Raw genomic sequence first — 19,833 nt, 5'->3', positions numbered from 1 at the left:
TTTGGTCCTCAGCAAGTCATTTAAATCTTCATTGCCTCAGGTACAAACATAAGTTCCCTGGAGATAGGGAAATACTTCCTGTACCTGAATATAATTCCCCCCCCCCCCCCAAACAAAAAAAAAAAACCCAAAAGACTAATATATATATTTCATGCCTTGCTATTGAGGGTTGAGGTAGAAATGTCTAAAGACAAGTAGTTCACCTATTTATGTAGATGGTGTTGTGTGTTAATTTGCCCAACATGGAACTCTTTTCAGAGCATTATAATGAAGCCATGAAGATCCCTGTGTCCACTTAGCATGCCTTAGTTCATCATTTTTTTTTATTTCAGTTGAGGTTGAGGTCTGAGTCCTATTTTCAGCAGGTATTTTCTCTCCAACTTCTCAGGCAGCAATGTGCCTTTGGATAGGGTTGGTTTATTTAATTTTTTTCTTTCTCTGTAGATAAAATGTTTTCAGTTCTATAGTGGGGTTTTTTTTTTATTTTGCTCTCCGTCATCAAACCCCTCTTGCCTGTGGTTTGACAGATTTCCCAGTCATTAATGCCCCTTCCCTCCAGTCTTCTCTCTCTTTCAATATTGGTCTAATTCTATATATGGCAATCACCAGTGTGTTAAATTTGGTTGAACTTAATAAGCATAATATAAAACTACACAGAAATATATGAAACACATGTTACATAATGGACTGGCTCTTTAAAATCATTTGCTTTCTTTTTGATTGTATTGTCTTTTTGGGCATAGCTATTTAGTAACTAGTTCTATTGCTGGTCCTTTGAGGTGGTGGTAATAGTTCTCCCTTTTCTATCTATTGGTAAAACAAAATCTCATCTCCTTTGTAACCTGTTACTGGTGATAGAACATTGATTAAAATTAACTTGACAATCTAAAGTCTGAATCATCCAAATGGGGAAAAAAAAACCCATCAATTTGTATTGTAGAAAAACGACCATACTTAGTATATGTGTCATCACACCTGTGAATTAGTTTATGAAACTACATTTTACTCATTTTGTCCTGAGAATAAAATTGTAGGTGTATGGGCACACAAAAATATGAGCTTTGCTTTATTTTCTTGCACTATTCTGTTACATTATACTGTTTTCAGATGAGCGATATTAACAGATCATCATTTGGTTTGCATTTGGGCAGGTACACAGTGAGGCTCATTTTGAAAGCACTTGCAAAGTTCCATAGGTTATTATGAGGCGCATTTTCCAAAGAGAAAAACGTCCAAAAAGTGACAATAAATCTGCATTTGGATGTTTTTTCTCACAAAAAATGTCAGACTTGGTATTTTCTTTCTTTTTTCTTTCTTTCTTTATAATTGTTTTACAGACTTGGTATTTTCAAAACCAATTTTTTGACATTTTTCTATGAAGTCCGCCAGAAGTGCATTCCAGTCATAAGTGGGCGTGTTAAGGGCAGACTGAGTCTGGGCGTTCCTAACACATGGACATTTTTCTGCCGCAATGGAAGAAAACAGAAACATCCAGGGCAATAAGTTGGATGTTTTGGTCTAGACCTGTTTTATTAATGAATAAGCCATAAAAAATTGCCCTAAATGACCAGATGACCACTGCAGGAATAAAGGAATGACACTCCCTTACTCCTTCAGTGGTCACTGACCAACCCGCAAAGATTTAAATGAAGGTACATACCAGCCTCTGACAGCTTCTCCACTACCGCCAACTCCAGGCTCCGCCCTTTCTGTCTCGCCTCACCCATGCTTGGAATAAACTCCCTGAGGCCCATATGCCAGGCCCCTTCCCTGCCCATCTTCAAATCCTCGCTCAAAGCCCACCTCTTCAATGTCGCCTTCGGCACCTAACCACTATACCTCTATTCAGGAAATCTAGACTGCCCCAACTTGACATTTCATTCTTTAGATTGTAAGCTCCTTTGAGCAGGTACTGTCCTTCTTTGTTAAACTGTATAGTGCTGCGTAACCCTAGTAGCGCTCTAGAAATGTTAAGTAGTAGTAGTTATAGCCGGTCCTATTAGAGCAACAGGCAGGTTGCTGGAATAGCCTAGTGGTCGGTGTAGTGCATTTTCTCCTAGGACAAGCAGGCGGCTTGTTCTCACGTGGGTCGGCGTCTACGGCGGCCCAGGAAACGGCAAATTTTTCTACAGTAAAATTAAAAATGTTTTGCCAGAGCCTTCTAGCGCACACACTGTGCATGCGTGGATGACTTCCCGCCCGTCGCTTGATCATTCCCGATCAGTTTTTTTGTCAGCGGTGAGGTGAAGAGGTTTTTCGCTGTTCGCTTCGCTGGCCCAGGAAAGAGAATCTTGACGATTCCTTTATATATTTTTTCTTTCTTATTTTGTTGTTCGTTTTTTTTTTTTTTAAACCCGGTATTTTTCTCTTAGTTTTTTTGGCACTTTCTGAGTTTTCTTTATTTCGACGTGGCCAGGTTTTTCCCCTTTTGTGCCATTTACTTTTTTGGCACGATCGCATCGTTTAATTTCGCCGAAGCCGTTTTTCCTTCCATGTCATCAAAGACACCCAGCAGCTTCAAACGTACTTGGTGCAACGGACCATCTCAGGTACCGATACCCACGCTTGGTGTATCCAGTGCCTTGGGCCCGACCATAGCCCAGCCGCTTGCAGTCTGTGTCTTTGCATGAAGAAACGGACCCAAGCATCTCAAGAAGCCAACGAGAGAAGCTTTTTGGGGCTCGGTCCGGTCCGACATGGATATCGGTACTGTTTGGGCCACTAGGTGTTGGATCTCAGAACTAGCAACCCGACGCATGAAGAAACGGACCCAAGCATCTCAAGAAGCCCAACGAGAGAAGCTTTTTGGGGCTCGGTCCGGTCCGACATGGATATCGGTACTGTTTGGGCCACTAGGTGTTGGATCTCAGAACCAGCAACCCGACACCTTCCCAGACAAATTCCTCAACTGATATCTTAGAACCCCTGGCTGGGTGAAGTACCAAACACAACCATAAACAAGAGAAGCTTCTCACATTTACCACAGTTTATTCTTACCCAAGAGTATGAAAAATAAGACATAATAGAAAGTTAAGAGTATCACATAAGAAGCAGGGAAGTGAGGGAACATAAAAAAGGGAGCCATGGAATTGGTCGTATATTCCTTAATCTATTGAGATAGACTGAGGAAGATTTTCATTGACCCCTCTTGTTCCAAGCCAGGCAGTTATATAGGCTTGAATACACAGAACTGGTTCTCAGGAACACATCATACGTCATGCAGGATATGTCATTTGTTTCTTACAATTGTCCAAAGGTACATAAAAATATATTGCATTTCCTTAAAAAGTTACACCCTCAGCACATCCTCCATAAAGCAATCTTTACTTCAAAGGATTCAGGTTCCGTTCCCACAACCCCCCCTGCAATAGCATTTTCTTATCCCATCCTGAATACAGGATTTCTCTCTCCTCTCCTCTGTCAGTCCTGCCCCCCTTCACCTGGAACTTCCTTTGATCTGCATCCTAAAAATCTCTCAAAGGCTAATAAACACACTCATGTAAACAGCAAATGGCAGGGGCTCATTGCCTTTCAATTGCCTGCCCAGAGGAAGGTGAGGAGGGGTGAGAGGCACTTGCTTGCCACCTGGCCTGCTCAATATGAATTGTAATCTACAGAAAGAAAAAGAAACCTTCACTTCTTATTGTCTATAGACTACTTCTTAGATATTTAGCAACACTGGAACTGCATAGTCTAGGTCTTTATACGTGGCTCCACCAACAGTATCGAGGTCGGCGGCATCGATATAGAGGGACGTGTTGACGTCGGGAGCAAAGGTAATGGCTGTGGAACGACCAACTCGTGCTGGGAGCAGTGAGGCATCGAGTGGGTCTCCACCTGTCTCGAGGCCTCCTGTTATGCAGGCCCCCCGGGGACCGACCTTCATCGGACCCGGCCCCCGAGGAGACATGAGGATTCCACGTCTTCCTCATCGGTACTGAGGAGTCTCGATGACGGGCATCTAGCAAAGGCGAAGAAGCACCGTCATCGTTCTCTTTGACACACGGTGCTGGGAGCTACGGGGCATCAAGGGATTCGGCACCCGAGAAGCATCGGCACCAAGAGGCTCACTGTCCCTCTATTCAGGAGGTGCAGATGCATCGGTCTAGCAGCCCGGTACCTGCTCCCGAGCCTCAACAGATTCTGCTGCCGGGCTCCTTTACTGACCCCGCAGCCTTGTCCAACAGCGGCTCTCGACGAGCGCATCAGGGCCCTGCTTCCAGAGCTTCTGGAAGGGTTGCTGCGCCAGTCTGCTTCGGTGTCGGGTGCTTGTGCCTTCTGTACCGTCTGCATGCAGCGGCAACAGGCCCTTCGCCTGTGGTGAGGTCCCAGACCTCGGTGCCGCATGCTACTCAGGTCGACTCCCCTTCGACGTCGGTGGAGGAAGCTTCACCGGAGTCCAGGCGGGCGTCGACTTCTCGGCACCATCATCAAGGACGTTGTTCCTCGGCATCGAGGCAGGCTCAGTTTCGGACTGCTCTGAGGGATGTTTTGTCCAATATTGAAGATGAGCATTCTTGGAGAGTCCCAGGTACTTTTCTTCTGACGAGTCCTATGGGATTCCTTCTGAACCTTCCCCTCCACTAGAAAGGAGACTTTCTCCACCAGAGAGTCTATCCTTCACCTCCTTTGTCCGGGAAATGGCTGCAGCTATTCCGTTCCCTGTGGAGGTTGAGCCCAGGGCTGAGATGCTCAAGGTCCTGGATTATCCTTCTCCGCCTAGAGAGGCTGCAACGGCTCCTTTGCATAATGTTCTGAAGGAAGTCCTTATGCCAAACTGGTCCTCCGTCTAATCCTGTGATCTCGAAAAGACTGAATCCCAGTATTGGATTCCACGGGGAGCCTGGATTGATGAGGTCTTACCTACCTCACAATTCCATGGAGGTGGACTCCGCTCTCAAAAGAGCCAAGAGTATTAGGGGACTGTGCCTCGGCACCCCCAGGCAGAGAATCTAGAACCTTGGACTCTTTTGGGAGGATGGCGTATCAGGCCGCTGCGCTCGCTGCCAAAATCCAAACATGCAGCTCTTCACGAGCATCCACTTGCTGAACGCTCGGTGAGGCAACTGTCTAGCTTGGTTGATGCACTCCCTCCGGGTCTGGGCCCCCCGTAGATTTGGCCCTGGACCCCCTTGCACCCGCCCCTCTCCACCCCCCTTCCCGCTGCCCCCTATCTTTGCTGGCGGGGGACCCCAACCCCCACCAGCCGAGGTCCTCTCTTCCGTTATAGCAAAGCTTCCTTCAGTTTCAGTCTGTACGTGCAGGACGTCAGACTCAGAACAGGAAGCTTTGCTGCAACGGAAGGGAGGACCTCGGCTGTTGGGGGTTGGGGTTCCCCACCAGCAAGATAGGGGGTAGCGGGAAGGGGGTGGAGAGGGGCGGGTGCAGTGGGGTCCAGGGCCAAATCTACGGGGGCCCAGACCCCCTGGTCCCACGCAGATACGTCCCTGGTTGGAAAGTGTCAGCCCCCCAACCACTCCCCCTCCCAAAACCTACTGTATCCACATATGACACCTGGTTACAGTAGGGATTTTCGTGGATTTTGAAGGGCTAACTGTATAATATAAAGGGGTAATGGTGAGATGTGTGCCTAGTACCTTTTATGTGAAGTCCATTGCAGTGCCCCCTAGGGTGCCCTATTGCTCTATGGCCAGTCTGTTAGGAAAGCTGGCTCCTCCTATGTCCCAGTGTCTTGCTTTTGTGTGTTTTTTTTCACTTGGACTTTTGTTTGTTTTGAAAATGGTCCAAAAGCTAGATGTACTAAGCACAACTCATCTAGGAAATGGCCATTTTCAAAGAAAAAGACATTTTTCTGGTTTTGAAAATGGTCGATTTTTAGACATTTTCAGCAAAACATTCAAAGTGGATTTTGACGTCATTTTGAAAATGCCCCTCCACGTAACTTTGTAAGTCTAGTGCTTTGAAATGTGAGCCCCAGTGTCTCCTGTTTTTCAGATTCTCAAATAGCTTATTTGGGAGCAAAAAACTTAAATTAGGGGAGACATGCCTAGCTCATGTTTTCTTTTTATTATTATGAAATTTTCAAAAACTAAACCAAGTAACATGCTGAACAGAAAGGTTATTTCATTATTTAAAAAAAAAAAAAAAAAAACACATTAAAAAGGAAACTATCCAATCATCATTATAGGGCAGCATTTCCTAAAGTCCACAAAAGGAGAAGAGTTATAAGTTCACTGGGAGAAATGGGGGGGGGGGGGGGGGGGGGGGGAGGAACAGAGCAGGTTGCCAGAGCTAAATGATTAGGCTCAGAATTCTTTACAGTCAGAGGCACTCAAGGGACCAATTCAGAGAGCCCCATTGCCAGTCTTCTACCCACTATAAATTTAGGGGGTCTTTTACTAAGGCACGCTCACGTTTTAGTGTGCGCTAAAAATGTGAGCATGGCCTTAGTAAAAGGGGGTCTCAAATAGTTGTAAAGGTACACAGAAAATTAACTTCTGTTAAATGGTACTTGATTATAACCTTTTCAGGTAGTTTAGTGGAAAATCAGTTCCTCCAAACTGCTGCACGCCTGGATGCAAGAATAGAATTTGCTTATGCTTTCGTTATTTTTGATACATTAGGAAGAACTACTACTACTATTTAGCATTTCTATAGCGCTACAAAGCATACGCAGCGCTGCACAAACATAGAGAAAAGACAGGCCCTGCTCAAAGAGCTTACAATCTAATAGACAAAAAATAAATAAAGTAATCAAATCAATTAATGTGAACGGAAGGAAGAGAGGAGGGTAAGTGGAGGCGAGTGGTTACGAAGAACCCATAACATAATTTCTTCCTGTGGCAAAATTACATTTTTTGTGTCCAGTCCTAGTCAGTTGAAATGGCACCAGTAGATGGCAATACTAACAGAGTCCAAGTCTCCAACAATACAGATGTGACCCCCCCCCCCCCCCCCACCTTGAAAATGGGCGGTGGCAAAAGGCTGGAGCAGGGAGGATTTTCTGGGGGTCACTAATGAGACAGAGCTTGTATTGACAGCCTGGTGAGAGAATCAGAGTGAAGGTCAGCCCATGGGGGCAGGGCCAAGATGTAATAAAAGGTATTGCATGGAGAAAATTCTGGTCTTTGGTAGCCCACCCCTACCAAGACTCATAGCACGGAGGGGGAAGTCCTGGGTACCAAAACAGGAGAAGTTTGCAGTGTGTGGTGATTGGAAGGCTCTGCTACACAACAGCAGGTGTCTGCAGGGAGTTCCCGACCTGGGAGCAAGGAGTGCTTGAGGGACAGTACACCCCAGGTAGGAGAAGTGGGAGTGGGCCTCGCTTCTGGCAGGACTTTCATTGCACGCATGAATGACCCCTATTCCGGGATGTGATAGAGTGTAACTAAAGAGAAGTATTCTGTTCTGGTTTGCAAATAGAGCAGATTTAACATAGAACTGAACTGTGAATTTGAATGTCCTGATATCATGTAGAGACTATTTAGCACTGTGCTGACCATCTAAGAAAAACACCCTGAATTGTACAGACCAAGTTGACAAGTTATAAACTGTTTTGGGGTTTTTTTTCAAGTTAGTAAAGCATGTTGAAGTTCCTCAACACTGAAACTGACGACTAATCTTTGAGAGTGTCCAGAGAAAAAGTACCCTTGGCCTACTTGGATTTATTCCAGCCCCGGCCTGCGCCCAATTCGAGTGATCCAGCTAGTGGGAACTGTGTTTGTGCAGAATTATCGTTTGTGTGACCCCAGTCCCAGGCGAAAGTGTGAGCCCCGGGGGGAGCTGAGCTGGGGATGTGCCTGGAGTTATACAGACAAATTACCAATCTCAGATGTAATTTGATAATTCCTTTCAGATGAAGCTTGGGGATAATTCAGCATATTAGGAAAGTAAGCTACCTCCTTGTACAAAAGCGTATTATCCAGCAGAATCTCCAAATCTTCAGTTATAAATTTTTGAAACGTGTCCCTGAGAGAGACAGTTATTCTACATGGGGGGGGTGGGGGGGGGAGACATAGAGGGGCATAATCGAAAGGGGCACCCAAGTTTTCCTCAGGATGTCCTCGCAGGACGCCCGGCGAAGGAGTGGGGAAACCCGTATTATCGAAACAAGATGGGCGTCCATCTTTCATTTCAATTATACGATCGGGGACGCCCAAATCGCGAAATTTAGGTCGTCCTTAGAGATGGTTGTCCCCGATTTTTCGGCGATAATGGAAACCGAGGATGCCCATCTCAGAAACGACCAAATCCAAGCCCTTTGGTTGTGGGAGGAGCCAGCATTCGTAGTGCACTGGTCCCCCTGACTTGCCAGGACACCAACCGGGCACCCTAGGAGGCACTGCAGTGGACTTCACAAATTGCTCCTAGGTGCATAGCTCCCTTAACCTTGTGTGCTGACCCCCCAACCCCCCCCCCCCAAAAAAAAAAAAACCCACTGCCCACAACTGTACAACACTTGTACCCTAAGGGGTGAAGGGGGGCACCTACATGTGGGTACAGTGGGTTTCTGTTGGGTTTTGAAGAACTCACATTATCAGCACAAATGTAACAGGTGGGGGGATGGGTCTGCCTGCCTGAAGTGCCTTCACCCACTAAAACTGCTCCAGGGACCTGCATACTTCTGTCATGGAGCTGGGTATGACATTTGAGGCTGGCAAAAAATATTTAAAGTCTTTATTTATTTATTTATTTTTTTAGGGCGGGAGGGGGTTGGTGAGCACTGGGAAAGTAAAGGGAGGTCATCCCCAATTCTCTCTGGTGGTCATCTGGTCAGTTCAGGCACCTTTTTGAGGCTTGGTCGTAAAAAAAAAATGGACCAAGTAAAGTCGCCCCAAGTGCTCGCCAGAGATGCTGTTCTTTTTTCCATTATCGGTCGAGGACGCCCCATGTGTTAGGCACGCCCCAGTCCCGCCTTTGCTACGCTTCCGACACGCCCCCGTGAACTTTGTGATCATCCCCGCGACGAGTTGAGTACACCCAAAATCGGCTTTCGATTATGCTGATTTGGGCGACCCTGAGAGAAGGACGCCCATCTCTCGATTTGTGTCGAAAGATGTGCGCCCTTCTCTTTCGAAAATAAGCCTGATAGTGTGTCATGGCAGCAGCACATAGAGTAGGATGGGAGTGTTCCAGTTGCTGGGGCTTGGGGATCCCCGCCATCTCAGGTATTTGAGTTGGAAGATGCAGGCTCAGGCCCACCCAAAATACCACATCTGGCTACGCCCCTGCCTACTGCCATTATGCAAACTAGCATATATAGGTGTGAATTTTGAAAGGATATTTGACATTCTATTCTATTATTCCCTGGTTTAGAGATAGATAGGGCTCTTTACCTGTTTCTTCCCACACCCTGAAATTAAAGAGGAATTCTGAGTGACATCCTCTTTCAGAACCACCTTGCAGACTTGTTCCCAACCTCAGATATTTAGGTTGAATTGAAGACGCTACATGCTAGTTAGGTAAAACTTTGTGAGGCAGGAAGGCAAGGTAAATGAGGCAGGTGTTGCCCCTTGGTAATATAATGGATTGTGCATAATATCAAATTAATTTCACTGCAATGTGTCCAGGACCTAGGTTCTTTTAAATGTGGATGGTCTGATACTCATGAAACTCATGTTGTCATTTGGTGTTCTGCCCCATGGAACTTTATTCTGTGTGAATTGCATGTCACACAGGGTTTATTAAAATTCAGGAAACCACTGAAGACATTGGGCTCCTTTTTGTAAGCCGCGGTAGTGAACCCCATTCATTTTCTATGGACTTCATTGCACTTGCCACGTGGGAATCACTACCGTGGCTTAGTAAAAGGAGCCTATAATCTTTTACAGGCATTTAGGGGTCCTTTACAAAGGTGCACTAGCGTTTTTAGTTTGTAGTAATGATTAGCACATGCTAAATGATAGAGATGCCCATAAGAATCTAGCATGCGCTAAAAACACTAGCGTGCCTTTGTAAAATGACTCCTTATTGAGGGAATGTTGGTTTGGGATTCCTGAGGGTTTTTAGGTGCTGATATACTGACAACAATAAAACTCCATTCCATATCATCATGCTGATCAATCCATAGACTGGTGGGTTGTGTCCATCTACCAGCAGGTGGAGATAGAGAGCAATCCTTTTGCCTCCCTATATGTGGTCATGTGCTGCCGGAAACTCCTCAGTATGTTCTCTATCTCAGCAGGTGGTGGTCACACACAGCAGCAGCTCTGGCTAGGCCTCCAAGCCTAATTTTTAGGTTTTGTTGAGTGCCTGGGGTTGAGGGCTCTTCTTGAGCAAGTGCAAACCTGGTGGTGCCAGGTCCCTCCTTTTCTCCCCCCTCCCGCTGGCTCAGTTAAAAAAAAAAAAAAAAAAATTTTGGACGTCCTTAAGGGCGTTTATTTCGACGTTTATTTAAACGTTTATTGCAGCTACTCACTGGGACACCAGGTCGTTACAGCTTGGAGCGAGAAGCAGGTAATTTTTACCTTTTTATAGCGGGCAGGGCGTTCCCTGATTGATCTCCACGTGGCCTATGGCGTCGGAGGGCGAGGGCGCGAAGAATCGCTCCCCGGACCGCGTGTGCGCTTCTAGCGGGGATGCGGGGGTTTTAAAGTCTGATTCGCCCTTGTTGGGTGTCAGTTTGGAGGCCGGTCAGTGTCCCGGGTCTTCCTCCAGCGCGGCGGTTTTTCCCGCCATAAACGCCCATCCCCCGCTGCTCGCCTCCGCCATCTTGGCCGGCCACTCTGCTCGGACGGCTTCTTCTTGGGCCGCCCTTGAGCTGGGAGACGTTCATGTTATGGCCACCCTTGATTTGGGCGACGGCAAAAAAGCGGCTAAAGTTAAGCGCCGTTTTTCCCGCGCGGCTCCTTCGCGGAGTGTCGCGCCGGACGCCATCTTGGATGCACAGCATGTTGCTCCCCCGCTCTTGCGAGCGCCGGTTGAGGGTGCGTCTAGGGCTGTGGCCCAGGCTGCTGAAATACACAGTCTGGGGGGTTTCTCCCCCGAGTTTATTTTGCTGCTGCATCAGGCCTTCCTTATGCAAAACGCTGCCCCTTCTCCCTTGTCCGCTAACGGGGTTGAGGCCCCCGGAAGTAAACGCCCTTGGGTGGATTCCCAGGCCTTAGAGGACGCTGTTTCCTCTGATGTAGATGAGGGCAGCGTATCTGAGTTCTCCCAACGGTCCTTTGGGGATTCCTTGGAGGAGACGGATTTCCGCTCGGATGGAGCAGATGACCCCTCTGCAGCGCGGATCTTTCGCTCAGAGGATTTGCCCAACCTGTTACTGCAGGCCATGAGCATTTTGAAGATTTCCTCGCCAGAGGACGTCTCTCCCTCAGCCCCTGTTGGCTCTGCCATTACGCTGGGGACGAAGCGCCCGCCTAGAACCTTCCACGTGCATGATGCCATGCACACCTTAATTTCGGCTCAATGGGATGTCCCGGAAGCGAGCCTCAAAGTGGCTAGGGCTATGTCCCGCCTCTATCCTTTGCTTGAAAGTGAACGTGAGGCCTTTCTTTGGCCTACCGTGGAGTCTTTAATCACTGCGGTGACTAAGAAGACGGCGTTGCTGTGGAAGGTGGCACGGCCCTAAAGGACGCCCAAGACAGAAGATTGGAAGGCGGCTTTAAGGTCGTCCTTCGAGGCGGCTGCCTTAAGTTTGCAGGCCTCAGTTTTGCGGCTCCTATGTGGCCAGGGCGTGCCTGACGATGGTGCAGCGGGCTTCCCCCTCGGATCCTTCCTTGAGGGCTGACTGGCCGGCCCTGGAATTGGGCTTGGCTTATTTGGCAGACTTACTGTATGATGTCTTGAGAGCCTCGGCTAAAGGCATGGCTCAGACAGTCTCTGTGCGGCGCTGGCTTTGGCTGAAACATTGGTCTGCGGACCACGCCTCTAAGTCCCGCCTGGCTAAGTTGCCTTTTAAAGGCAAGCTGCTGTGTTGGGTCGAGCTGGATAAAATCGTGACCGATCTCGGCACGTCTAAGGGCAAGAGGTTACCAGAGGTCAGGGCTCGGAGCCAGTGCTCTCGCCCCGGTATCTTCCAGAGGACGGTTTCAAGAAGCCCGTCGGTAACCGCCCGGCAAGTCGGGCTCCTCTGCCCCCTCTTCCTTCAAAAGGAACTTCTCCCCAAGCAGCATTCCTTTCGCAGAGACCGCCGTCCCGGAGGTACGCCCTCCGGTCCTCCCCCAGGGTCTCGTACCCAATGACAGGGTCCTGGTCCATGGCCCAGTGCAGATTGGAGGACGCCTGTCCTCGTTCTGGGCGAGTGGACCAAAGTAACCTTCAGACCGCTGGGGTGCTGGAAGTCATCAGAGACGGCTACAAGTTAGAGTTCGTGCCGACCCTTAAGAGACGGGTTTGTACTCTCTCCCTGCAAGTCTCCCGGTCAAAGCTGTGGCAGTGCAGCAGACCTTGGACACCTGATCCGCCTGGGGTGCGGTCGTTCCGGTGCCAGAAAATCAGACTGCAAGGGACGTTACTCCATTTACTTTGTGGTAACCAAAGAAGGAGGTTCTGTCCGGCCTATCCTCGACCTCAAAGGGGTCATATCGGGCCTTGAAAGTGCGGCACTTTCGCATGGAGACTCTCCGCTCTGTTATAGCGGCAGTGAAGGCAGGAGAGTTCTTGGCTTCCTTGGACATCAAGGAAGCGTACCTGCATATTCCCATCTGGCCTCCTCATCAACGCTTTCCTGCGTTTTGCAGTCCTGGGCCGACACTTCCAGTTCAGAGCCCTCCCTTTCGGGTTGGCTACTGCTCCGCGGGACCTTCTCCAAAGTAATGGTGGTCATCGCGGCCTTCCTGAGGAGGAAGGAGTACAAGTCCATCCTTATCTGGACGACTGGTTGATCCGAGCCCCCTCTTATGCAGAGTGCGGCAAGCTGTGGACCGGGTGGTTGCTCTTTGAGCTCCCTGGGGTGGATCATCAACTGGAAGAAGAGCCAGCTGCGCCCGACTCAGTCCCTGGAGTATCTGGGAGTTCGATTCGACACCCAAGTGGGCAGAGTGTTCCTGCCAGACAATCGGATTGTCAAGCTTCAGGCTCAGGTGGACCAGTTCCTAGTAGCCTCTCCTCTTCGGGCTTGGGACTATGTGCAGCTGTTGGGCTCTATGACGGCCACGATGGAAGTAGTGCCCTGGGCCAGGGCTCATATGAGACCACTACAACACTCTCTGCTGCAGCGCTGGACTCCGATGTCGGAGGATTATGCTGTGCGCCTTCCCTTGGACCCAGCAGTGCGCAAGGCGCTGAGCTGGTGGCTGCAGACAGACAAGTTGTCTGCAGTAATGCCTCTGGTGACCCCGGAGTGGATTGTCGTCACGACGGACGCTTCTTTGTCGGGCTGGGGAGCCCACTGCTTGGGAAGGACAGCGCAGGGGCTCTGGTCTCCTGCAGAGGCAAAGTGGTCTATCAACCTCCTGGAACTCAGAGCCATTCGGTTGGCGCTTTTGGAGTTCATCCCCGGTACTGGCCGTTGATGCACAGTACGGGTCCTGTCGGACAATGCCACGGCTGTGGCCTATGTCAACCGCCAGGGAGGTACCAAGAGCGCCCCTCTAGCCAAGGAGGCCATGAATCTATGCCAGTGGGCGGAAGCGAACCTGGAACAGCTGTCAGCGGCCCACATTGCCGGAAGTCATGAATGTCAAGGCGGACTTCCTCAGTTCGCCATACCTTGGAGCCCGGAGAGTAGCAGCTATCTGCTCAGTCGTTCTTGGACATCACGAAGCGCTGGGGCCAGCCGAGCCTAGATCTGATGGCGTCATCGGCCAATTGCCAAGTGCCGCGCTTTTTCAGCAGGGACGGGACCCTCGATCCCTGGGAGTAGATGCTCTTCTCCAACAGTGGCCGACACAAGAGCTTCTCTGTGTTCCCGCCCTGGCCCATGTTGGGCGGGTGCTAGACCGGTGGCAAGCATCCGGGCCGGATAATCCTGGTGGGGTGCCGACTGCCCAGACGGTCCATGGTATGTCGGACTTGATCAGGCTCTCAGTGGACGATCCTGCTGCGGCTGCCAGTGGAGCAGGGCCTGTTTACATCCAGGGTCCCGTGGTGATGGAGGATCCCTCCCCCTTTGGTCTTACGGCCTGCTATTGAGCGGCAGCGTCTGAGAAAGAAGGGCTTCTCAGACAAGGTCATTGCCACTATGCTGAGAGCGAGGGAAGCGGAAGCGCTCTACTTCTACTGCTTACGCCAGGGGGTTTGGCGTATCTTTGCAGCGTGGTGTGAAGCAGGCTCACTTTCCTCCCTTCACTGCTCCAATTTCTTCAGTGGTGGCTTCCTGCAAGAAGGTCTGGAGAAAGGCCTGTCGCTCAGTTCCCTTAAAGTTCAGGTAGCGGCTTCTGACTTGCTTCAGGGGCCGCCTGAAGGGTGTTTCCCTGGCTTCGCAGCCAGATGTGGTGCGCTTTCTCAAGGGAGTTAATCACCTGCGACCTCCTCTGCACTCAGTGGTGCCTCGTGGAATCTCAACCTGGTGCTAAGAGCTTGCAGAAGCCCGCCTTTTGAACCCTTGTCGGGGCATCTCTGAAAGACCTGACGTTGAAAGCAGTCTTTTGGTGGCTATCACTCAGCCAGAAGAGTTTCCGAGCTCCAGGCGCTCTCCCGTGTAGAGAGCCTTTCTGCAGTTCACTGAGGCAGGAGTGACTATTCGCACAGTGCCTTCCCTTCCTGCCCAAGATTGTTTCTCGCTTCCATGTGAATCAGCAGCTCTGTCGTCCCTCCTTTCGTATGGAGGACTATACCCAGAGGAATACTCTGCTCGCTCAATATCTGGATGTGAGACGTGTCATCATCATATACTTGGAAGTGACCAATGATTCCGGAAATCGGATCATCTGTTTGTCCTGTTTGCAGGTCCTCGTAAGGGTCTGCAGGCTGCTAAGCCTACAGTGGGCAAGATGGGTCAGGAAGCCATTGCAAATGCTGCTGTATATGGCCGCGGGGAAGGGTGCCAGGCCTATCCAGCTGAAAGGCTCACTCCACTAGAGCTCAGGCGGCCTCGATGGCAGAGGCCGGGTCCGTCTCCTTGGAAGAGATTTGCAAGGCTGCAACTTGGCTTCGGCCCATACCTTCTCCGGCATTACGCTTGACTGTGGCTGCTCGGAGCGGAGGCCCGGTTTGGAGCTTCAGTGTTGCGGTCAGGGATTGTCTATGTCCCGCCCTGGGTGAGTACTGCTTCGGGTACATCCCACCAGTCCTATGGATTGATCAGCATATGATATGGAAGGGTAAATTATGTATCATCCTGATAATTTCTTTCCATTAATCATAGCTGATCAATCCATAGCCCCTCCCAGATATCTGTACTGTTTTATATTCTGTTGCATTTCAGGTTCAAGTTTAGTCTTCAGTTCCTGTTCAGGAGGACTTCGTGGTCAGTTTTTCAATGAATTCTCAAGAGTTAGGACGAATGTTGTGTTACAGTGAGCTGCTGCATTCCTCTCCCCTCCGTTTACGGGGCTGGATTGAGACTTAATTCTGCCGGATCTCCCTCCTGCTTCGTGCGGCAGTAGGGCAGTTTTGTACCCCTCCTACCTTCGCGGTGTTAAGGGTCAGTCAGCTCCTCCCGTGGTTGCGGTTGCAGGATAAGCCAGATCCCCCCGCATCGGCGGGTGTGGTGTCCTCCCCCGCATCCGCGGGGATGAGCTGGATGGATTCCCCTCCCCCACTTGTGTGGGGATGAGCTGGGTTAATTTCCCCTCCCCCGTTTCGGGCGTGGTGAGCTGGGCAGCGTGTCCCTTCGTGGGTGTAATTCTCTAAGTGCTGAGAGTCCTGCGGATGGAGCTTGGATATCGACATACTGAGGAGTTTCCGGCAGCACATGACCACATATAGGGAGGCAAAAGGAATTGCTCTCTATCTCCACCTGCTGGTAGATGGACAGCAACCCACCAGTCTATGGATTGATCAGCTATGATTAATGGAAAGAAAATTATCAGGTATGATACATAATTTTAACCATATTTATGTTATATTTTATTGTAACCTGCCCTGGGCTTATTCTAAAGATCAGCTTAAATACCCAAGTAAATAAAAGAAATTTTCCCAAATATAAGTTTTATATTCAAGCTGAAAAATAAAATACCTTTTAAAATATATGGAAAAAATTAAAGTACAAGATGACCTCGTAAATAAAATTAATTTTATTTCACTATTAATTCAACTTTTAGATTGTCCCGCTTAAGATGAGAAATTATAATTGGGTAAAATTTGCTTTGTGATATCAGTAAGGAATATACAATTTTAAACACAAAACTTGATTATACTTCACTATTCAGCTAGTTATGGCTACTTTGAATGTCCATGTGAAATTAGTGAAGTGGTCATTTTGATCCTACCTTGCAAACCGAAGATGAATTGCAAATTTGTTTTGGAAATCCTGTTGACCCATACACCTACTTTCTCTAAACAAACAAAACAAGCTTAATTTTGATTCTGGTTTTTCACAAGCTGAGTCCCATTACAGTCACATTGTACTAATGAAATAGGATTTACAGGAGTTGTGTTTTACAATGCAGAGAGTGGAGGATGCTTTTTATACATTGGTGAGAGAAATTCGACAATACAGATGAAAAAAATCAGCAAAGAAGAAAAGACCCCTGGCTGTGTGAAAATAAAAAAATGCATTGTAATGTAAACAGGGTAAGTTGTTTTTTGTTTGTAAACTCTAAGTTTAACTTTCAGGAAAAAAATGAAAACCAGCTAGCCATGGGACATGAAACAACTTTTCCTCATTTGTAGTCTGTGAAGAGTTGAATATTACAGGATTTATAATGCTGACTTCTCGCCCCTTAAAAATCAGTTTCTAGCTCTTGATTCATAGTCATATTTTACTGTTTTGCATTGCCTTCCTTGTGTTTTCATTGCAACCTGCAGCCATGATACTCTAGTCCTGAATTACAGTGGCCGTTTATACTGTTCAGGGCTCTGTAGAGTGTTTAGTCAGCCTTGCTACAAGAATCAGTTTACATTGTCAAAAAGAAAAAAACTACAGCTCTGCATAGTGTTAAAGCAAAAGAATGATTCTGAAGAGGGTATATTTGTGTGCATCTTAATTCTTCAGTTTACCACATTTCCCAAGATAATTCATTATTACAGAAACCAGTATATGAAGGAAAATTTTAACCTATCAACATTAAGATGGAATTTTTGCTTTTATAGGTACTTTGGTTAAGAGATGTTTTGGAGTAATGTAAGTTCTCTAACAGGCAAGCTAATTTGGCTATATAGTGGTTGAAATCATCCAGTGGTTCCAGTGTGGTGGCAATGGTTCTGCAAAGAGAACTGTGTTTTCAGAGTGTTCAAAAGTAGTTTGCACTCAGAAACTTATAAACACTTGTTCTCCAGTGTCTGCTAGTTTGCCTTCACACACACTTCACTGTGGATGTACTAACAATCAAAAAGTAAGGAGGAGTAAACCTAATGGTTATTGCAGCGGCTTGAGAACCTGGGGAACTGGGTTTAATTTCCACTGCAGCTCCTTGGTGACTGAGCAAGTCACATAACCATTCCATTGCCCCAGGTACAAACTAAGCACCTGTATATAGTATGTAAAACGCTTTGATTGTAACCCACAGAAAGGTGGTATATCAAGTCCCATCCCCTAAATAATGTTATAAATTAAACCAAACAAAATCTACACCTGCCCTGGGGGCTGGTGTAGAGTTTCCACACTAGTTCTGCTGTTTCAAAATTCTCTGCTGATACAGCAATGCGAAACAGTCATGTGTTGAGTGGAGAAACAAGTAGAGGACAGTTCTCAGCCTTGTGCTGTGTGAAGCTGCCTGCTGAATGAAGCGGAGTTAATCATCTTGATGATGGGTATTATTATTTTTTAATCTGTGGTGATATTTGAACTTGGGCTCAAGGGGCTACTTGAACTCATTCAGGTTGTGCATGCGCTGGGGGCTGTCTTGTGAGTGGAATGATTTAACTTTGTTAGCAAGAGGAAAGAAATTACTGAAGAAGTTGTTTTGTAAAGATTTGACATTTTATTTAACGCCTCCTCTACCAGAGCCTTTCCTTTCCAGTGCTTGTTTTTGGAATGCTATTGGATGGTTCCTGGGTTGTTCCTGGATTGTAATTTAATTATTTTATGAGGTTGCAAAAGAGACCGTAGTAGATCAGGTGTCCTTAAATAAAGATAAAAATCGGAAAACTACTACTGTACTACTTATTTCTATAGCGCTACTAGACGTACGCAGCACTGTATACTTGAACATGAAGAGACAGTCCCTGCTTGACAGAGCTTACAAATTAGATTGTAATTTAATACTGTCAAGTACTGAGCATGATGTAAATAGGAACAACAAACACAGTTTGAAATGTCTATATGCGAATGCCAGAAGCCTAAGAAAGATGGGAGAGTTAGAATATATCGCACTAAATGAAAAATTAGATATAATAGGAATCTCTGAGACCTGGTGGGAGGATAACCTGTGGGACACTGTCATACCGGGGTACAAATTATATTGTAGTGATAGGGTGGATCGAATTGGTGGAGGGGGGTAGCATTGTATGTTAAGGAGAGCTTTGAATCAAAATAGAGTGAAAATTCTACAGGAAACGAAACACATCTTGGATCTCTGTGGATTGAAATTCCATGTGTAAAGGGGATAGATGAGGTGATAGGAGTGTAATACCGTCCACCCGCCAGGATGATCATACAGGATGTAGAAATGTGATCGGAAATTAGGGGAGGCTAACAAACTGGGCAACACGATAATAATGGGTGATTTTCAATTACTGAGTAAAGGTAATATCAGGATGTGCTAGGGAGGTAAAATTCCTTGACGAATCAAGGATTGCTTTATGGAGCAGCTGGTACAGAGCAGACAAGAGAAGAAAACTTCTAGACTAGTCCTTAGTGGATCACATGATCTGGTGGAAGGAGGTAATAGTGATGGGGCTGCATGATAACAGTGATCATAGTATGATCAGATTTGATATTGCTTTGGAGTAAGTATACGCAAGAAATCCAATACGTTAAGTGGTTAACTTTCAAAAAGGAGACTATGATAAAATGAGAAGAACGTGAAAAAAAACTTACAGGAGCGTCTGTGAGAGTCAAACGTTACATCAGGCATGGATGTTTGTTCAAAAATACCATTCTGGAAGCCCAGGCCAAATATATTCCGTGTATTAAAGGGGGAGGAAAGCCAAACGACAGCCGCATGGTTAAAAACGATGAGATGAAGGAAGCTACTAGAGCAAAAATAAAATCCTTCAAAAAATGGAAGAAGGAACTGACTGAAAATATTAAGAAAACACATAGCAATAGCTCTAAGGAGGCAAAGAGGGACTTTGAAAAAAAGATTGCGTTGGAGGCAAAACACATAGTTAATTTTTTTTTTTTTTTTTTAGGTATATTAAAAGCAAGAAGCCGGCAAAAGAATCGGTTGGACCTGCTAGATGACTGAGGGGTAAAAGGGGCAATAAAGGAAGATAAAGCCATAGCGGAGAGATGAATTCTTTGCGTCTGTCTTCACCGAGGAATATTTGGGGGAGAGACTGGTACCAGAAATGGTATTCGAAGCTGACAAGTCGGAGAAACTGAATGAAATTTCTATAAACCTAGAGGATGTAATGGGGCAATTTGACAAATTGAAGAGCAGCAAATCTCCTGGACCGGATGGTATTCATCCTGGAGTACTGATAGAATTGAAAAATGAACTGGTGGAACTGTTAGTAATATGTAATTTATCTTTAAAATTGAGCGTGATACCGGACGATTGGAGGGTAGCCAGTGTAATGCCGATATTTAAAAAAGGTTTGAGGAGATCTGGGAAATTATAGACAAGTGAGCCTGACGTCGGTGCCGGGCAAAATGGTAGAGACTATTATAAAGAACAAAATTACAGAGCATATTCAAAAACATGGATTAATGAGACAATG

General features: G+C 47.1%; 1 protein-coding gene across 2 annotated transcripts in view; it reads left to right on the top strand.

Moving 5' to 3' along the window:
* Positions 1 to 19,833, top strand: part of KRAS (KRAS proto-oncogene, GTPase) — a 170,610-nt gene that overhangs the window by 115,386 nt on the left and 35,391 nt on the right. Inside the window, exon 5 of one of the 2 annotated variants that reach the window (XM_030214517.1) lies at positions 16,458 to 16,576. The exons of the other annotated variant lie outside the window; for it this stretch is intronic. Coding sequence (XP_030070377.1) covers positions 16,458 to 16,511 — 54 coding nt within the window. The 3' untranslated portion in view covers positions 16,512 to 16,576. Of the gene's footprint in view, positions 1 to 16,457; positions 16,577 to 19,833 lie in introns of those variants that run through there. 2 annotated transcript variants of the gene reach the window in all.

Source organism: Microcaecilia unicolor, chromosome 9, assembly GCF_901765095.1.
Source record: "Microcaecilia unicolor chromosome 9, aMicUni1.1, whole genome shotgun sequence".
NCBI lineage: Eukaryota > Metazoa > Chordata > Amphibia > Gymnophiona > Siphonopidae > Microcaecilia > Microcaecilia unicolor.
This window is presented reverse-complemented; position numbering and strand designations above follow the sequence as displayed.